The 19745-nt window shown below is 41.1% G+C and overlaps 1 protein-coding gene across 1 annotated transcript; it reads left to right on the plus strand.

Annotated features, from left to right (window-relative positions):
* Window positions 1-4788: 4788 nt before the first annotated feature.
* On the plus strand, window positions 4789-19500 carry pcsk5a (proprotein convertase subtilisin/kexin type 5a). The gene is made up of 37 exons (XM_072454716.1): window positions 4789-5088; window positions 5798-5902; window positions 6457-6618; window positions 6731-6874; window positions 7038-7096; window positions 7310-7395; window positions 7477-7649; window positions 8337-8543; window positions 8636-8736; window positions 8817-8920; window positions 9010-9130; window positions 9279-9467; window positions 9738-9868; window positions 9960-10076; window positions 10183-10285; window positions 10398-10588; window positions 10969-11053; window positions 11302-11405; window positions 11520-11658; window positions 11836-11951; window positions 12172-12274; window positions 12416-12552; window positions 12652-12852; window positions 13003-13071; window positions 13198-13240; window positions 13364-13506; window positions 14754-14954; window positions 15227-15310; window positions 15421-15619; window positions 15698-15912; window positions 15983-16225; window positions 16700-16939; window positions 17025-17202; window positions 17289-17506; window positions 17582-17682; window positions 18317-18521; window positions 18791-19500. The coding sequence occupies exons 1-37, from the start codon at window positions 4942-4944 to the stop codon at window positions 19270-19272; spliced, it is 5646 nt and encodes a 1881-aa protein (XP_072310817.1). The 5' UTR covers window positions 4789-4941; the 3' UTR covers window positions 19273-19500.
* Window positions 19501-19745: the final 245 nt, after the last annotated feature.

Genomic DNA, 19745 nt, shown 5'->3' on the forward strand with positions numbered 1-19745 from the left:
ACCCTGGACAGTGGCCAACTTGTTGCAGTGCCAACACAGAGACATAGACATTACAGACAGTTCACTCTCACATTCATTCACTAGGGCCAATTTAGAGTCACCAATTTTACCTGACACATGCATGTCTTTGGACGGTGGGAGGAGCCGGAGAACCCGGAGAGAACCCACGGTAACACGGGGAGAACATGCAGACTCCACCCAGAGAGATCATGTGATGTTGGTCTGGTCCGCCTTTGCCACCGTGCACCCCAAATATAATACTTTTTTTTTTTAAGTCCAGGTGAAAAGACCTATTGAAATGTTGTACATTTTTGGCAGATTTTTTTACTTTTGGGTTTGGTGTACAAACTAACCTGATTCTTCTCAGAACAGTTGATTTCATTGAAACAAAAATAATATAGTTTTTCATTTAAGTGTTACATGCCAAGTTGCTTGATAGTTCACTTTTCTCTTTCGTCATGCGGATGGTTGACAAAAGGCAATGAATTAAGAGAAAAGGGGGGAAATGGGGTTAAAAGAAAAACCATGCATAAGTAATTTTATTAAGTTCAGCCAAGCCAAGTTGTTTTAATTCAGTACCAACTATAGGGACACGTGACAAAGCCCATTATTCAATTCAATTCAATTTATTTTTGTAATGCCCAAAATCACAACAGCAGTTGCTTTGGAGGGCGACAGTGAAAAACAGATTAAACAATGTCCATAGGGACGAGGGGCAATGTGCCAGGGTCCCCTGTCCTTAGACCCTCCTTCTCTGCCAGGAAAAACTATCAAACCTCCTTGGGAAAAAGAAATGGTGAAATTAATGTGGAGTTGCACAGTGAAGGAGAGATCCGACTCCCTCAGACGGACGCGAGATAGACAGTGGAGCTGGACCCGCTGAGGAGGAGAATCAGTTCTTCCAGGCAGATGAAGAACTGTCCATGGAGTAGAGAGTTTCTCCAGGGACGCGAGGAGCATCTGGATCCACAGCTCATCGATGTGCCTGTCCTCCTCCCCCAGGAGTGGCGGGGAGTGGGAGAAGAAGAAGAAAAGGCAATGAACAGATTGAACACTGAAATTAAAATATTAATAATAATATATTTATAATAATATAAATTGATAGAATAAGTAGTCAGAATCAGAAGATAGTGCTCAAGCTGCCATACTTCCCGCAGCATAGTTGCCCCTAGCTGGGAAACTGTATGTGTTTATTTCAGTTCCTAACTGGCCTGACCATAAGTGATTTCAAAGAGGAATGTTTTAAGCCTGGACTTAAATGAAGAGACTGTGTCAGCCTCTTTAACATGGACAGGAGCTTGGTAGCTAAACGCTCTGCCTCCTACTGTGCTTTTAGAGACTCTTGGGACCACCAGAAGGCCAGCACTTTGAGAGCTCTGTTTGGATGATATGGTTCTATAGCATATTAGAGGTAGGATGGGGCCATGTCATTTAGGGCTTGGTAAGTCAGGAGTAGGATTTTAAAATTTTATTCTAAACTCGACAGGGAGCCAGTGAAGAGACTTCAGCACCGGCGTAATGTGCTCTCTTCTTTTAGTTCCTGTTAGTAATCTTGCTGCTGCATTTTGAACCAGTCGAAAGCTTTTCATAGAGCTTTTAGGACACGCTGCGAGCAGGGAGATACAGCGGTCTAATTAGGACATAACAAATGCATGGATACGTTTTTCAGCATCGTTTCCAGGCAGGATTCTTCTGGTTTTGGCTATGTTGCACAAATGGAAATAGGCAATTTTACAGCCTTGATTTATATGAGCTTTAAATGAGAGCTCCTGGTCAAATAAGACTCAAAGGTTTCTTACAGTAGAACTGGAGGCTACACTGACATTGTCAAGTGTGACTATCTGCTCAGATAAAGCGTCTCGTAGATGTTTAGAGCCGAGCACAATGACTCACAATGAAAAGCAGATAGTTAAGTGTCATCCAGACTTTTATCTTCTTCACACAAGCACTAAGTCTGTCTACGCTCTGATCAGGTTTCATTGATAAATACAGCTGAGTGTCATCTGCATAGCAGTGGAAGTTAATGCCATGCTTTCTGATAACGTTACCTAACGGCAGCATATAAAGAGTAAACAGAATTGGACCGAGTACTGAACCCTGTGGCAAACCGTAGGCTAATTTAGAATTTAGAAGGTGAGGAGCTCTGTTTAAATAAACAAACTGGTACCTAACTGATAAATAGGATTTAAACCAGCTGAGGGCTGTTCCGCCGACACCTACATCACATCTAACCTCTGCAGTAGAATGTTGTGGTCGATGGTGTCAAACACTGTGCTGAGGTCCAACAGAACCAGGATTGAGACCAGTCCATCAGCAGCTAATAACAAATCATTTGTGACTTTAACTGGTGCAGTTCCAGTGCTGTGGTGGGCTCTGAACCCTGACTGGAAAATGTAAAATAAGTTATTTTCCCGCAGATGGCAACAAAGCTGTTTAACTACAACTTTTTCAAGGATTTTAGAGACAAAGGAAAGATTTGAAATAGGTCTGTAGTTTACCAATAGGTCGGGATCTAGGTTAGGCTTTATTAAAAGTGGTTTAATGACTGCATGTTTGAAGGACTGTGGAACATAGCCACTTTCTAGTGAAGTATTTATTAAGAAAGAGTCTATAATTAGGGGGAGAATTTCTTTGAGGACTCTGCTTGGAATCGGATCTCGGATACAAGTTGAGCTTTTAGAGGACATAATGGCTAAGTTATCTCTGCTTGATCAACAGCAGTCATCCTTTCTAAAGTTACTGATGGATTTACACGGGACACTAGTTTTACAGCTTGGGCTTGTTCAGGGCTAATAGTGGAAGTAATTAAATCTAATTTATCTCTGATTGTTTTATTTTATTGTTAAAAAATTGAAGGAAATCATTAGAGTTGAAAGAAGCTGCGATTGTGGGCTCTACTGCGCTGTGACAGTTTGATAGCTACAGTGCTGAAACGAAATCCAGTGTTACTTTTGTTGACTTCTATTAGATTTGATTAGTATCTGGTTTGGGCCTTACCTAGAGCCTGCTTATAGGACAGGCAGCTTTTCCATGCTTTTAAGTATTCTTGCGTGTGGGAGCGTCAAAATGGTCTTTCTAATTTTCTGACTCTTTGTTTATGTGAACGCAGTACTTCGTTTTACCATAGGAGGCGCGCTTTGGCCTAATGACCTTCTGTTTTAACGGAGCTGCAACATGAAGTGCAGACTTCAGGGAAAACATGGTCAATTCAACAAATTGGTCACTTACCCTGGGACTAAAGCTGTTCTCAGCAGGATCACATGACATGTCACTGAATATTGGCACTATTATTTCTTTAAGAAACAGAATCAGAATCAGAACTTCTTTAAGATTTGTGTCATTTGTGAGTGTTATTTTTCTTAAGTTATTTGGTCTGACGCCTGAAATAGTTTTGTTTTTCTGAGATTTGACTTTTTGGCATTATTTGCACGAGGGACACACACAGTCTCTATCTGCCTTGAATCTGAACACTTCAGCGAGAGTTCAGTGACAGAGGAGCGTCTTACACTGCTGCTCTGCCCGGGTCTCATCCCTGGGTGGTCACTTTAGACGACTAAGGCTATTGGTCAAATTCTGAACTAATAGGGATGCACCCTCTGAAGTTGGATGGATTCTATCCCTGTGTATGAGCCAGGGCTTTCCCCAAAATGCACTCCAGTTGTTTTGAGGGCACCAACTAGATAACCAGCTGTTGAATGCTGAAAAGCATTATCTCACAATTTAAATTGGTTGAACATCATTAAAGTCTATATGAGAGGTTAGAATACAAATTATATTTCAGATTTTACTGAACGTTTTGCCTATTTGTCCCCAATTTGATCATTTTTGTAAAGTTTATAATTGTACTTCCTGGGTGAACATGAGCAGCAAATATGAGATAGGTAGGGTAATTCCACAACCTAGCAACCATATAGAGCCAAAATCAATATACTTTTGCACAATGGTTATGATTTGACAAACAATAATACAATTTAACAATTTATTTTGTTGATTGAATGTTTAAACTGTCAGAAAAGTATGTCAGTTGAGTGTAAATTGTCTCTATGTGTTTTTTTCGTGATTGATGACATCACAGAGATTTCTTCTTGTCAGCTCAACTTCCTTTTATTTTAAACTCCTATCTTTCAAAATGTCTTATAAACTGCAACTTAACGAATGTAAAACTACGATCAATATTTACCACTGGTGCTATCCTACCAAACTACGTCATAAATACTAAGAACAACACAAGAAGAGTCATATACTTTAATTTTGTCCAGCCAAATCGCCTGTATTTCCATCACCAGTTCATCTACATTTCTTAAGACAAGGTTAGTAAATAAGACCAGATTTATTTAAGAAAAGCTTTACGTGTCTTGAAATCCTCAAACCGCTTCAGGCTAACCATTTGGCTTATTTCTCATTTAGTCAGACTCAGATGAGAGGTGCTAAGCTTCAGCATGGACAGGTGCAGAAGAAAATGCAGGTGTACCTTGTTGAAACTGAGCCATTTAAAAATATATATAAAGTACTTTTCACACACAAACTAACATAAATTGCTTTACAGTGCCCTAAAACATTCCTGCAAACCCTCCCACCCAGTCACCCCACCAGCCGCCCATAAAACCAAACTGCCCTTGATAAAGGCTGTTCCTCCTGAACGCAGCAGTTGTTTTCGTGCCTCTCCTGTGACTGGACAGTTGGGTTAAATATGAGCGCACCAAGACTTGCTCAAAGACTGATCTCTGGCTGCCATATTGAGGTGGTCATTTGATAGCCATTGTTTCCCACAGACAGGACAGTCGAGACCTGGCGGCACCGCTCCTCCTGCCATCAGTTTGTGAGGGACTTTGAAACTTTGGGGAACTTCAATAGAAGCTGACACAAATGAAGAGTTACCACTGAGGAAAACGAGGAGCGCATGTCTACGCAGTGTCTGAAGAAGGGTTCCGGTCTGAAGATATGATGCTCTTAATTATGTTAATGGCTACATTTTTTCACTGTTGTCACGCAACAGTCTATACAAATGAATGGGCCATAAAAATCACCGGGGACCAGAAGACTGTCAATGAGATCGCAGAGAAATATGGATTCTCAAATATGGGTCAGGTAGGTTCAGGTGACATGTTGACGTGTTAACATGTTAACACGTTAACATGTAGGATGAGGCTATTCTACTTACATCATGTGTTTTTGTCAAGTTTAATGACTGAGAAAGACTATCAATGCATATATTTAGGCATTGTGAATTATATTGTAAGATAATAGACATCGTTGATCTCACTGATGGCGAGAAAGGTTTATGCTACAAAAAACAAGATAAGAAAACAAATGTTTTTATTTAATAAATGTAATAACAACATGTTTAATATCCGGCCTAATAATTATATATAGTGTTAATATAGAGGCTAGGCCTACATCATTGGCCTAAAGCTTTATTTATTTAATTACTCTCTGTCAGCATAAGATAACATTTGGACATTTCTCTAGATTTCTTGGGGCTCCATAAATAATCAAATGCTGTTTGATTTTATACAGTTACATTTTCTTTGAGATTAAGCCAATGCCATTGCTTTATTTAACTTTAAAGAGGTCCACATTACGTCACCACATTGGACAGGTGTATAAGCGTCCTGAGTGGTTTGTGTTGGGATCAGGTTGCCCAGTCTAAAAACCACCACAGGTATAAGGTGGCCCTCTGTGAAAGATAGCAGGGACACATTCATAATTCAGTAGGTCTTTTGGACAGTCACAGAGAATGGCCAGCAGTGTTACTGCAAAAACATAATTTTAACTCAGTTGTTGTCTTTGTCATCAGGTTGGAGACCTGGTGAGTTATTACAGTTTCTGGCACAATGAGACGGCAAAACGATCCACAATGTCCAATGATGGACTCACTGTTTCTGTCTCCAAGGAAACCAAGGTAAAGTAACTCGGCATAAAGAGGACGGGAAGACTTGGCTGCATTATTAATCGACTTGATGTCCCTGTGTTCCCATTTAATGACACGCTAGCATTTTACACCTACGTCTTACCCTTGACATGTTCAAATGTATACGGTAGACACTTTGGTGAAACGTCATACCAGACAGAGTGAGTTCAGTGTCTCTCAGACTTGTTTGGAGACATGGGTGGTGTACACTGCATGGAAATGATGTGAAAAGGGAACTTTTACTAGTAGTACTTAAAAACGTTATTTATATATTTATTTATCAATTGCAGTCATACTGTGGTGGCTCCTTAAGCAAAGTCAAATTTGCCCTGGGGCAGACAGAGAAGTGGGAAGAGGCCTCTTCCCACCTGAACACACCACACTCTAGTGCACATATCATCAGTGCCACAAACACTGGAGGTGAACTAAGTCTTGCCAAAGACAACAGCCATGTGAAGTGGGGGTGCACCAATCTATTCATTATGTGACTAGCTGTCCTTCTTTGGCTTCTGCTTCCACACATGACATAAACCTCTCTCTCTCAGGTGAAATGGCTCCAGCAGCAGTTTGTTCAGAAAAGGGTAAAGAGGGCCTCCGGGGTCAGGCAAATCTACTCCACAAAACACTTCTCGTCTTTCCATCTGCCGTCAAAGCAGACGATGCCTCTGCACTTCAACAACTCAATGTGGAGCAGGCTGTGGTTCATTGTAAGTCTGATTTTTCCTTTTAAAAAATCAAATATGAACGAAGTCAAACCGACAAAACCTAAAATAGAGCCTATTCTTATCCAACACGGGTGTCTTGGTTTTTGCTTCACAGCATTGCAGTGACAGGGCCACAGGCTGTCGCACTCATATGAACATTGCAGGAGCGTGGAATAGAGGCTACACTGGGAAGGGCGTTGTAGTGTCTGTTCTAGATGATGGCGTAGAGGGAACGCATTTGGATCTGAAGCCAAATTATGTAAGTGCCCTGGGACAGGACTTTCCTCCCAAGAAAGGGAGTAATATTTAAGGGTATTGGAATAATCATTAAAGGTCCAATCTGCTTTATTGTCAGTCGGACTGGGTGAAAATCCCTTTTGATGACATCTCATTATATAATGTTACTTGTTCCTATTGTTTAGGATCCCCTCGCCAGCTACGATGTAAACAGACACAAACAAACAAATCACATCACTAACTAGTAGGTTTGAAAGTTTATCTACCTATTATGTGGTTTTATTTACCTATTCATCCATAATTAATACATGTTTTCCTTTCCATTCAGTAATTACATGCATATATGCAAATACTCTATTCTCTATTCTGTCTTCTCAGTGTCTTGATGTAACAGAAATAGCCCATCTTTCGCTCATACATATGCATCTAACCTCATGTTCTTCTTCTTTCGCTAAAGCCATGGGACTCAGTGTGCCGGAATCATTGCTGCCGCAAACAACTCTCACTGCACAGTCGGAGTGTCTTTTCATGCAAGAATAGGTGGTACGTGGAAGTAGCAAAAAGGGTGTGATAAAGGATGTCTGAAGGTCTTGACTTGTCACATAAATGCTTCTTTTCTTGCAGGTATCAACATATTAAGTGACGATGTGACAGATATTGTAGAGGCCCAATCATTAAGCTTCAAACCACACTACATAGATATTTACTTGTGCACCTGGGGACCTGAAGATGATGGCATTACTGTGGAAGGACCTGGGCCTTTGACCAAACTGGCACTGCAACATGGCGTCAAAAGAGTGAGAGAAATATTTGTGGCTTGTCTTCCTGTGGCAGAAAAGCACCGGTTTCCTCTTATTCAGATTTGTAAATGTGCTAACCTTAAAGCTGCACTACGTAGCTTTCTAGTGGCTTTTGATACTGTAACAATTAATCGTGACTAGTCAACTGTTAAAATGTAAGAAAAAGTATATAAAACACTTCATTTGTAAATACTATTTTACTGGAAACCTTCAGTCACCATATTTCAACCTTTAATTTAATTGATAATGTGTTTAAAAAGTAGGCGACTAATCAAGGAAATAATTGCTGACTAGTTGCTCACCTGTTGCAGCCCTAATTGCTTTGCTTCAAAGGTTCCACAATATGACATTAAACATATCTATCTCCATAGAGACAAGTAGGTGAGGTCAGATCTGTGGAAAGTTGACCCAACTAGATAAATGTAATTGCATAATGCTGGACATCTCCAAAGAAACAATTTGATGGCAGAACCTGACCAGAAAAGTTCCATTGTGCACCTTTAATTGTGCACCTTTAATTGTGCTGTCATTTTCATTGTGAGTTGTCTCTTATATAGATTTTGGACACAAGATTATAGTTGCTCGTCGTTACTTTTACTGAATTTGTGTCTATATTGTAGATAAATAATCCGTTGTAGTCATCTGGACACTAGACATACTAACCTGTACTATTCATCTTTTTAGGGTCGACGGGGCAGGGGCTCAATTTTTCTTTGGGCCTCTGGGAATGGAGGACAGTCAGGTGACCACTGTTCCTGTGATGGCTACAGTAGCAGCATCTATACTGTGGCTATAAGCGCTGCCATGTGGAGCAGAGCCAGGCCTGGTTTCCAGGAGCGTTGTCCTTCTACTTTGACGACAGCTTACTCTGGAGGCGATGGCCAAACCTTGGTGAGAATTGAAAACACAAAACATACATCTCTACCAATTGTACTCTTTCTTCAGCATTCTTTATAAAACAAAGCCTCAACTTGACTTCATAGATGACTGTTGGGGATCATCAGACCTGTGTTGAGGCACGTCCATCCTCAGCTCTCGCTGCTTCTGCAGCAGCAGGTGTCATCGCTCTCACTTTAGAGGCCAAGTACCTACACATCCCACAAAACAGTATATTCAATGAGGACACAATGGCAGCAATAAATATCTATTGTTTGCTTTTGTCAGTCCTTTGCTAACCTGGAGAGATGTCCAGCATATTATTGTTCGTACATCAAAGACTGAGCATCTTGAAGCACCAGACTGGAGAATTAACGGCGCAGGATACAGAGGTCCTCCAACAAGCAATTTAGTTTATATAATTTAATTTTTGCTGCTATTTAGTAATCCTAATATTTACAATTTCACCTCAATACCACAGTTAACCATTTATATGGCTTTGGGCTGATGGATGCGGAGAGCATGGTGAAAGAAGCTGAACGGTGGAAACAAGTCCCTTCACAGCATATGTGTGCAGAGGAGGCTTCTGTGCAGCAAATCAGGTAACACACAATCATAAATGATCCCTGCTTTGGGCTTCCCCGATGCCTCCTCTTTTTATCTCACTTCATCTATTTCTGTCTTGGCACTTCTGTGTTATGTTCTCACTTTTTTTCCATTCTCATTTAAGCTTTCCTTCTCTGTTGACAGGACCATTTACCCCGGCTCTGTGATGACATCTGTGTTTGAGGCGACAGGTTGCGCTGGCAACTCTTTGAAGCATGTGACTTATACAGAGCATGTCATTCTCCGTGTTACCATCACTCACCGCCGTCGTGGAAACCTCTCCATCAGACTGATTTCTCCATCTGGCACCATTTCAGAGCTTTTGGCACACAGGTATCTAACAGTGATCTCCTAATCATTATTTTTCCACAGTGTGTTTTTATTTGTTCAAGTTTGTAATAACACATAATGATATTACAAAAATGCTCCAGTGGTTGGCTCGTCGTCTCTTCTCTACATTGTCAGCTTTGAAATGTTCTTGATAGTTTAGTGTTTGGCAGAGAGTGTCTTAAATGGTGTTGACTATGCTACACTCAAAATATGACTACATGCAAAACATAGAAAGCTTAATACTTATTTTAGTATTATAATTTGCATATTCAGGCCTCTAGACAACTCCAGTGAGGGTTTTCAGAATTGGGAATTTATGACAACTCACTGCTGGGGAGAGCCTCCAAATGGAAAATGGACACTGAAAATAAATGATATTTCGTCAATCAACACTGCTGAACGAGGTTTGCTTCATCCCTTTTCCTGAACTTACAGTAATAAGTCAGTAGAAGTTTGAAACTAATTGTTCTGTTATGGGCTATGTGGTACTTCTAGGGGCCTTGACAAAGTGGTCCCTGGTGATTTATGGCACAGCAGAGAACCCATATGTGCCTCGAAAGAATGTACGTTCAGTGGAGCCCTTTGATAATGAGCTTTTGGAAGAATATACTGGTGAGTTATGTTCAAGCTTTTTGTGCTTTTGAATGGCAGTTCCCTAAATCTTGGTTTATAGCCGTAGCAATTGTAAGAATAGCAGTTAATGTGTCTGCTCTGACAGGACCCTGTGACGCAGAATGCACTAGTGATGGCTGTGAAGGGCCCGGCCCACAGCAGTGTGTCGCATGCTTACACCTTTTTCTCAAATTCAAAAATGGAACAAGGTGAGTCTGAGTTCTAATGCGATCTTTACCAAATAGTTAGTAGTTAGTCACTAGTTTGCTTAAAGAAATGGATACATTATCATTGATGTCAGACATTATTGTGCTTCTCCAGGTTGTGTGTATCAGAGTGCTCAAAAGGATTTTGGGGTGACCGGCGTCGTTGCAAGAGATGCTATGCGACTTGTGAAAACTGTACTGGAAGTCGAAGTGACCAGTGCACATCTTGCCAACCCGGGCACCACTTAACTGAGGGCACCAACACTTGCACCACCATCTGTGGAGAAGGCTATTATCTGGATCATGGTCGTATTTTCTGTTTGTTCAGTTACTATCTGCATGTATGTGTATTATGAACTCAACTGCAATGACTCTTTGTTAGGACTATAGACTATTCACTAAAATACAGTACACTCTTATCAAAGTAAATCTGCCAAAGACTCATGAGAGTGTTGCAGGTTTCTCCTTGGATTTTGGGGTGTTTTCGGGAGGTTTTCTCCTTGCAAAACAATTGGATAAAAGTGAAAAACTTTAAAAGAGAAGCACTATTTTCGCCTGAACTATAGATCATAAAAGCGACAGTGAATGTGTGATGTCAATGGACTGTTAGCTCATAAATCAGCAGTTGAAGGACGTGTGAGTGAGAGTGATTAATCAGACTGATGTGTTTTCTCATTTCCTCACAGATGCAAATATGTGCAGGAAGTGCAGTGAAAACTGTTTGAAGTGTACAACCTTAAGAATTTGCACAGAATGCAAACAAAACACAAGGTAAAACCAATAACCTGATACATTAGATATATTTAATTACCGTACTCGCTATATTGTATTATTCATTATTACAACCTTTGAGCAGCACAAGTACAAATAATTGTAGCAAGGGATTTACTTTCTTAAGGCTTGATCTGTGAAGAAGGAAAAAATACAAATTACGGCCTATTCTGTGCACAGGAAAACTCGATGACTCGAGTCATTATTGAATGATTTGTTGTCACGTTTCTCTCCTTTTTTTCTTTCAGTCTGCAGGGAAATCAGTGCTTATGGAGCTGCGCAGCAGGATTTTACCATGACAAACAGGAAGGCAAATGCAAACCCTGTCACAAAGCATGTGCTACTTGTGCAGGTAGGTGTCAAGTCCAGCTGTGTAATGAATATTAGGCACCAAACACATGATTGGTGTTTATGAGGTGTTTGAACTTGTGAAAGGACTTTGAAATGACGTGTCATATGACTACAGGCCCAGGAGTTGAATCTTGCAAACATTGTGCAAAAGGATATCTAATGGAGGAGTGGAGGTGTGTGCACTCCTGCAGTGTTGGCTTCTATGCCACAGAGCCAAGCCCAGAGATGGCTTATGGGCAGAGGATATGTAGGAGGTGAGCACTGGTGTGTGTTCAGGTGTGGGTGGTTTGTTTATCTGCTGATTGCAGCCCTTGGCTCCATTGCCTGTGTTCATGCTTGTTTTGACGCTAGAGTTTGTTGGGTGGATGGGAGGAGTTTTAATCCCTTTATGGACTTCTGGTCTTTTTGGGTTTGTATGCTCTGCTCCTCAGGTGTGACGCCAGCTGCTCGGCCTGTGTGGGACCGGGGCCGGAGAACTGCAGCAGATGTTCCAGTGGCCACAGTCATCAGGATGGAGTGTGTGTGCTTAACACAGAGTGTGAAGAGGGTCAGTCAGCCGGCTCCTTTTATTACATACTGCTTCACTGAGTAAAGATATACAGCCAACTCTGAGAGGAGATAAAAATGTGATTCTTTTAGATATTTAGTTGCACTACAAGAATTATTGCTGGTCAAAATAAATAGACAAAACAAATAAATGCAATATAATGCTTGGTTTGTTTCATGTTATCTCTAACCCTTATCATTTGTAATTGTATGTTTACTAGGAGAGTATCCAGACACTGATGGGAAATGCCATATATGTGATCCAACATGTCTGAAGTGCACAGGGCCACAGAGTAGTAACTGCATCAGCTGTGCCTCTTCACGGTGAGTTAGACTCAGTCTGAGTCAAACAAAGTGTAATCCAATACATTTTTATTTTTGTTTTAAAATCATTTGATTTTTTTTTAATGTTTCTATTAATTCTGTGCTGTAGTTGCTAAGATAGTATGTTGTTTTTGGTGACAGATCTCTGGATGACGGTCACTGTGTGCTGGACTGTGCTAAAGGCAAATACCAGTCAGGCGGACTGTGTTACCTGTGTGATCACACCTGTATCACCTGTTCAGACTCAGGGCCCACCAACTGCACCAGCTGTGACACGGGTGAGGAGAAAATCATTTGTCGTCATGTGTTGGTATGGATTTAGTGTTGACTCAGAGAAGACCGTACTTCATTTCAATTTCATGTTCTATTTGCTGTAGACAAGTTTGGCATGGCTCGGTACTTGTTTATGGGCCAGTGTGTGGATGTCTGCCCAGAGTCTTTTTACCACACCAAAGAGAAGAGCTGTGAGCCTTGTTCTGACCACTGCCAGCTGTGCTCTGGCCCCACCCATTGCCTCAAGTGCAACTCCTCCTACTATATTTCTGATGGACTGTGCAACAAACGAGAGTGTGGAGAAGGTAACCAAGGTCTTATTCGGGTTATTTCTTCGCTATTATGTGCCTTGTGACAGGGGCATCAGAGTGACCTTAAAAACATTGTCATCCACCTGCCCCGACTGCCCCTTCTCACACCTTTGTGCGCTGTCTTTTTCATGCTTGTTTTCTCAGGGGAGGTGGAGGATCCAGATTACGACGACTGCATGGCCTGCGAGGAAGGCTGCAAAAAGTGTGTCTTATGTAAGTCACCGCGCTCTAACCTTCAGAAAGTTATTTGAGCTTAGAATCATCCTCGCTGCCTTGCTGCATGATTTACTATTGTAGTTCCAGTCTGATGAAGAGCTTGTTTGTGTCTGCATTTAACAGATAACCCTAAGCATTGCCAGTCCTGCATTGAGGGTTTTTACAAGTAAGGTTGTGTGCCCTCTGTGTGATCACTTCAGAACTCTTACTTTATTTTACTTTATTGTGGGTTTTGAATGTGTCTGCAAAAGAAAAGCAGGATTTTAATGTTCCAGCATCTATTTATCAGTTTTCAGGATGGTTGCTTCAGACACTGCCCAGCAAAGACATACAGCGTGGAGGAGGACATGACTTGTATCTCATGTGATGAGAAATGTGTGAGCTGTGACGAACACGAGTGCTACTGGTGTGAATCTGACCTGTTCCTATCAGGTAAGGAAGCTGCATCAGGTTAGAAGACTATATGTTGCTTGATTCACTAGCAAGGACCACAACCCCAGCTACGATGCAGTGTTTATTGGCATAAGAGAAACATGAACAACACAAATTACAGAAATGGATTCTGTATTGGGGCTTCTGGCAATGAGGGCTGTAGGCTCCCGGGCCTCGATACCCCCATCTAGGAAATAAATTAGAATAATTAGACTAAAAGAGCACAGTGAACACGGGTGTGTATGACTTGGATGGTTAAATAGTGTAGCCGCAGGAAGGGGCGTGAAAGGGGTGTGGTCCTGCTCACGAACTTAAGAAAACAAACATATCTTCATTTAAACTTTCACAATACACAATTAATTTCAATTCAGTTTATTTTATTTTTGCAATGCACCAAAATTCCAACAGCCATTGCCTTGGTGGGCAGTCCAGAATTGTTGATTTAACCAACAGAAGGGTTAGAAAATCAAACAATGAAACAAGCAGAAGCTGATTAAACAATGTTCACAGGAATTTAGCAAATGAATAACTGTCCTTGAGCATATCCTCCCTTAGACCCTCTTTCAGTGAGAAAATACTACAAAATACCCTGAGGGGGGAAGTAGAAACCTCAGGAAGAACCACAGTGAAGGAGCGATCCTACTCCCAAGGATGGACATGCATACAAAATACAATGGAGAAGGACATTTCTACATTAGAATTGTACACTGTCCGTTTAGTAGTAAATATACTTCTGTCAGAGGTGGGTAGAGTATCCAAAAATTGTACTCAAATAAGAGTAAAGTTACTTCAAAATAACATTACTCTAATAGAAGTACAAAGTAGTGGTCCAGAAAATGACTCAAGTAAGAGTAAACTTTTGGGGGGTTATTTTCAGAGTAACAGTCAAACATCAAATTTATCATTTTAAATTAATTTAATTTAATGGACAAATCATTAAATAATTCACAAAATATGGTATTTTCAAAGGAAAGACACAAACATGATCCGAGGGAGCAGTGCAGGAATCATAATTAATGTTAAAATGATTTAGTATAATCAAATTAAAGCATTTGTCACTTGTAGACAAAAGTTCTGCTACTGCAATAAAAACATGACTTGAGTAAGAGTAAACATTGTGTGTCAGAAAGTAACTCCAGGTAAATTAGTATGTAACTTCTATTGCTTATAATAACTTATTTATTTATTGATTCACAAGCAATGTAACATGGACACTGCAGCTCTATTCTATTTGTTCCTGTTTTCAGAGGGTAGATGTGTTGAAGTGTGCCCTGATGGTTTCTATGGTGACGAGGACACAAATGACTGTGAGGAGTGCAACTCGGATTGCGTGACCTGCAGTGGGCCAGAGGACTATGACTGTGAATCCTGCGAGGACGGAAAGACACTGGAAAACGGCCTGTGCGTGTTTGAACATGAAGTCTGCCCCGTGAAGACGTATCGCAGCGGTAAGAACTATATTTATGTCTTCTGCTAATCCCACTTTTTGTCCATAATGAGGCAGGGATTTGAAAACTTTTACAGATTGATTGAGGGTCATTTTAGATTATTAAATGTTATGTTATTAATATTATATTCTCGACTTAACTGTAGAACTTTCTCAATACGTAAATTGTATGATGACACTATGATGATGTTTGATTGAATGAGCTGATGATGTTTGATTGAATGAGCTGATTTGTAGATTAAAGATAATGGTAGATGATTGCCTTATGTTCAGATGATGGGGAATGTGAGGACTGCCACCCTTCCTGTGAAGCCTGCTCCGGAGATGAGGAAAATCAATGTACAAAATGTGCAAAAGGTATTATATGAGTGCAACATTGTGGTCAATGTACAATGTTTTGTTGATTATGGTAACAATTGGACCTCTAGATTATATGCTCATACCCTTATAATCTATTCTTGTATCAGACCGTTTTCTCAGCCCTCAGCAGACGTGTGTGATGAAGTGCCCAAGGGCCCACTTTGCAAATCGACTAAACAATGTTTGTGACGAGTGTTCCTTTGGCTGTTCGACATGTATAGACACACAGCGCTGCACACGCTGCTACAGCTCCCGCAACTCTCCATTATACCTGCAGAATGGCCAATGTGTCGAACAATGTGTCAGGTCAAACATCAACAAAACACCCAATTGCCTGTTATTTGACTGTTATATTTCATTTGTGTTTTAAATTCCTTCTCACAGGGGTTATCCTGCTGGCTTAGTATGTCGGAGTTGTGTGGAAGGCTGTGCTTCCTGTTTGAGAAACAGCACTCACTGTCTAAGCTGTGATGCCCCTCTTCTTCTGCACAAGCACCAATGTGTGGAGGACTGTCCTGCAGGCCACACAGTCCGAGATGGGGAGTGTCACCGCTGCCCACCTGCTTGCCCAGAGTGCAACCCACTTGGACACTGCATTGGTTTAATATTGTATTCTGGTTTCATTGTGATTATTTTGTAACTTAGCATTAACATGTTTTCTTTGCACAGAATGTGAAGAATATCATTTTTTGCACGAGGGCCAGTGTGTGTTAGACTGTCCCGAGAGGTTCTTTGCGGACACGGAGCAAAGGGAGTGTTCACATTGCCACCCCGATTGTGCATTGTGTGATGGACCAAACAACAATGACTGTGATAGCTGCGTGGACCCTGAGGCCACTCTGCACAATGGGGCTTGCCTAACAACCTGTACCTCACACACCTATTTGGATGACATCTCAGGAGACTGTAACGGTGTGACAGAAACTATTTATGTTTTATTTTGTCAGCATCATTGGACATTTTTCATGCATTTCCAAAATCCTCACCTTCAGTTCAGCAAATCAAAAATGCATTTCATGTTCAATACAAGGTCCTTCTCAAACCAACAGCCTTCTATCTTAAACTGCACCAAAAATTACATTTTATTTGACAGCTGTCAAACCTCACAAACTGATGCGCAGATTGTTCCCTGGAGAAACCACTGCTCTGCAATGTTATCAAGAAGCAGCTGACAAAGGATATGTTTAAGTTTGCTTGCAACATTTATACAACGCAAGCATATGTTACGAGTAAAATATGGAGAAAAGGGTCAGCACTATGTTTCAGTAAAGCACGAACTTAACTAATTTAAACCCCATGAAGTAACAGATATTGTACTTTTCACCACATGATGTACGTTATACTCCGACTAATGTACTTGTCATCACTTTTGACTTGTTTTAACAGAGTGTGATGCATCTTGCCTCACTTGCTCCGGACCATACAGTGACTCTTGTACGAGCTGCAGAGATGGCTACAGGCTGGAAGGCCATGGTCACTGTGCACCAGTGACCCACTCCCAATGCACAGTTCACCAGTATATGGACCAAAGCGGGGAATGCCATCCCTGTCACAAATACTGCCACAGATGCTCTGGTCCTGGTACAAATCACTGCCTGACCTGCAACCAGGGACATCTCCTGCTCAGTAAGTCAAAGTGATTGTCATTTAACCGCAAAAGCACTGTACTTACTGTTTCTGTGGCTGCATACCTGGATATCTGTCTCTGCAGATGGTACCTGTTTTGATAGATGCCCAACTGGCTACTACCAGGATGAGATGGGACTAAGATGCGAACCCTGTCATCCCTCCTGTGAGTCCTGCATCGGAAAACACAGCCACGAGTGTCTATCCTGCAAATTCAGTCTTTTCCGAGAAGCCAAAGAGTGTGTGGAGACCTGCCAGCACGGGTAATTCAACCCTCTCAATGTCCAACTGTTTTGTCCGTCCATCTTGTTAAGAGAAGACTTTGTTCATGTCATTGTCCATGTGGCAGGCACTATGGAAACGCAGCCTCCCGGATGTGTGAGAAGTGCCACCCCAGTTGCAGTGAATGTCTTGGAGCTGAAGACGACAGCTGCCTGAGCTGTACTATGGGCCTGGTTTATTTGCGTAGAGCAGGTCGATGTCTTCCAGCGTGCCCTGAAGACTACCATCATGACGCTGGGCACGGGACCTGCGAGCCGTGTCATTCCACCTGCAAAACTTGTTTAGGTTTGGAAAAAAAATATATGATCAAAAACACTTCAGTCTGGTAATGATTAATGATGTATGTTTCTTCTTTGTTAGGGAAAGAATCCCATTCATGTCAGTCATGCCATGTTGGGTACAGACTGTCAGATGGTATGTGTGAATCTATGTGCTACAGAGGCCAGTATCCTGTAATAGAGGTAAAGCTATTAGTACTGTATATATCGCTAATTAATATAGTAATATAGTAGTACTATGATATAGTGCTAATTAAGCACATGACACATTGAGTACATATTAAAGATTTATTTATGGCTTCTCTGAGACAATAATTTCCTTTGGGATTAACGTTATATCTTATCTTATGACATTGTCCTATAATAAGTGGCATGTGGTATAAAACAGTAACTTTACTGTGAAAGTTGTATGAGTCCAGAAAAAGTGAGGACTTGGACTTGCAAATGAAAAATAAATAAACAAATAGAGCTGGTGATATTGACAAAAATGAATATCCCAAAATGTTTCCTGATAAATATAATCAGACAATATTATGTCAGTCTAACAAAAATGTGTGAAAACTTTTTCTTAAAATGTATTAACTGACAATTATTTATCAGACAAATACAAATACATAATAAAATTATAAAATTAATCACAAAAGTGCAGAAATGTCCCCTCATAGCGTTGTTAGAAAGTTTACAACACAAATTTATTTTCGTAGCATTTCTTAAAAACAACCTTCACAATATTATCAAAATTTCAACATATTGCCCACCTCTAATCTTTCTTTCAGTGTCTGACAAAGTAGCCTCATGCGAGCTCATGTGTTCTCAGGGAATAGAGCTGGCCTGTGAAGACTGCGATGCTTCGTGTCTGGAGTGCTGGGGCCAGGGTCCATCCAGCTGCACCTTATGTCCTCCTCAGGCGATGCTCGAACCTGGGGGGCGCTGTCTGCTTTGCTGTAGCCATAACAACGACGACGAGGGGGCAGATAATAAAGGGCAGCTGCAGGCCTGTTGTAACTGCACTGAGTCTCAAGGTGTGCTGAAAAGCTCATACTCCTCCTGCGTTAAAACAAGAATATTTTCATCTTACAACACAAAATGCAAAATTAATTTACTACACATCATACATTTATTTATAATGCATTTTTATTATTTGTGTTTGTGCAGCACTTTTGTCAACTTCTGTTCATAAAATGTGCCATATAATTCAAGTGGATTTGAAAATATACACATGTAAACATTTTATCCAGCCTTTGCTGCTTTGCTTCAACTTTATAATATCATCTGTTGCTCGTTGTTTTAGGAGAGTGTGTCCTCAGCACAAACTTGGCCTTCAAAAACGACGTTGAGGATGAGGAGCGAGGGAACCTGGCCGTATTCGTCACTGCCTGTATTCTGCTGGTGGTTGTGCTGGTGGCTATAGTCTTCCTCATCAGGCACTCCCGGTCAAAAAGTGCAACCCGGGACATCCCCCCTCGTGGCTATGAGAAGCTCGGCTCAGGGGGTTTCGGGGGCGACAGACACGGCTACAGCTCGGCCTCCTCCACCTCTTTCGGCGGCGGACAGTCAGGCTCATCCGGCGGCCGCTTCCAGGAGTCCCAAATGGTGGACTTTAGTGACCGGCGCTCGGGGAATAAGAGAAATGATGATGATGACGATGACGACGAGGACATAGTGTACATGGGCCAGGACGGCACTGTGTACAGGAAGTTCAAATATGGACAACTGGGAGACGACAATGAGGATGAGCTGGAGTATGACGACGAGAGCTACACTTTCCGATGAACAAGGAGAATAAGTCATATTTCTGTGCGGTTTGTTTTCCCCGAGGGAGAGGCCGATTCATCCCTCACTGAATATGTATCTACTAAATGAGACATGAAAGGCTATTTATATTCTACAGTAATTGTTTACTAGAGATGCAATAAACCTCACAGCGTGTATTAACCTGAATGTAGTATTTTGCATTATTGTAGGGAAGTTCACAGAAATGTTGAGATGCTACTTTTCCCCCAAAAAAAAGAAAAAAGTGATACAATATTGTTTCTTTATAAACGATTACCTGTTTAAGGTTATTACATCTGCCCTTTTACAAGGCTGAAACAAAACAATACATGGAGCTTACAACTCGACAAAAAAAGAAATGAGTACTTATATTATATGCACAAAACAAGGAGCTGCAATGATAATGTTGGCAGCTTCAATATTCACGTGAAAGCATTTATTTTGTTGTTAGGATATTGTGAGTTTTTATTGTG

Source organism: Eucyclogobius newberryi, unplaced genomic scaffold (genome assembly GCF_026437365.1).
Source record: "Eucyclogobius newberryi isolate DKJ021-1_F unplaced genomic scaffold, fEucNew1.0.hap1 SCAF_2, whole genome shotgun sequence".
NCBI lineage: Eukaryota > Metazoa > Chordata > Actinopteri > Gobiiformes > Gobiidae > Eucyclogobius > Eucyclogobius newberryi.

Coding starts and splice junctions, on each gene's coding strand:
- pcsk5a (XM_072454716.1), top strand. CDS start 4,942: ATGATGCTCTTAATTATGTTAATGGCTACATTTTTTCACTGTTGTCAC. Junction 7,650..8,336: donor TGCAACATGGCGTCAAAAGA/GTGAGAGAAATA, acceptor TCATCTTTTTAG/GGTCGACGGGGCAGGGGCTC. Junction 12,275..12,415: donor ATCAGCTGTGCCTCTTCACG/GTGAGTTAGACT, acceptor TTTTGGTGACAG/ATCTCTGGATGACGGTCACT.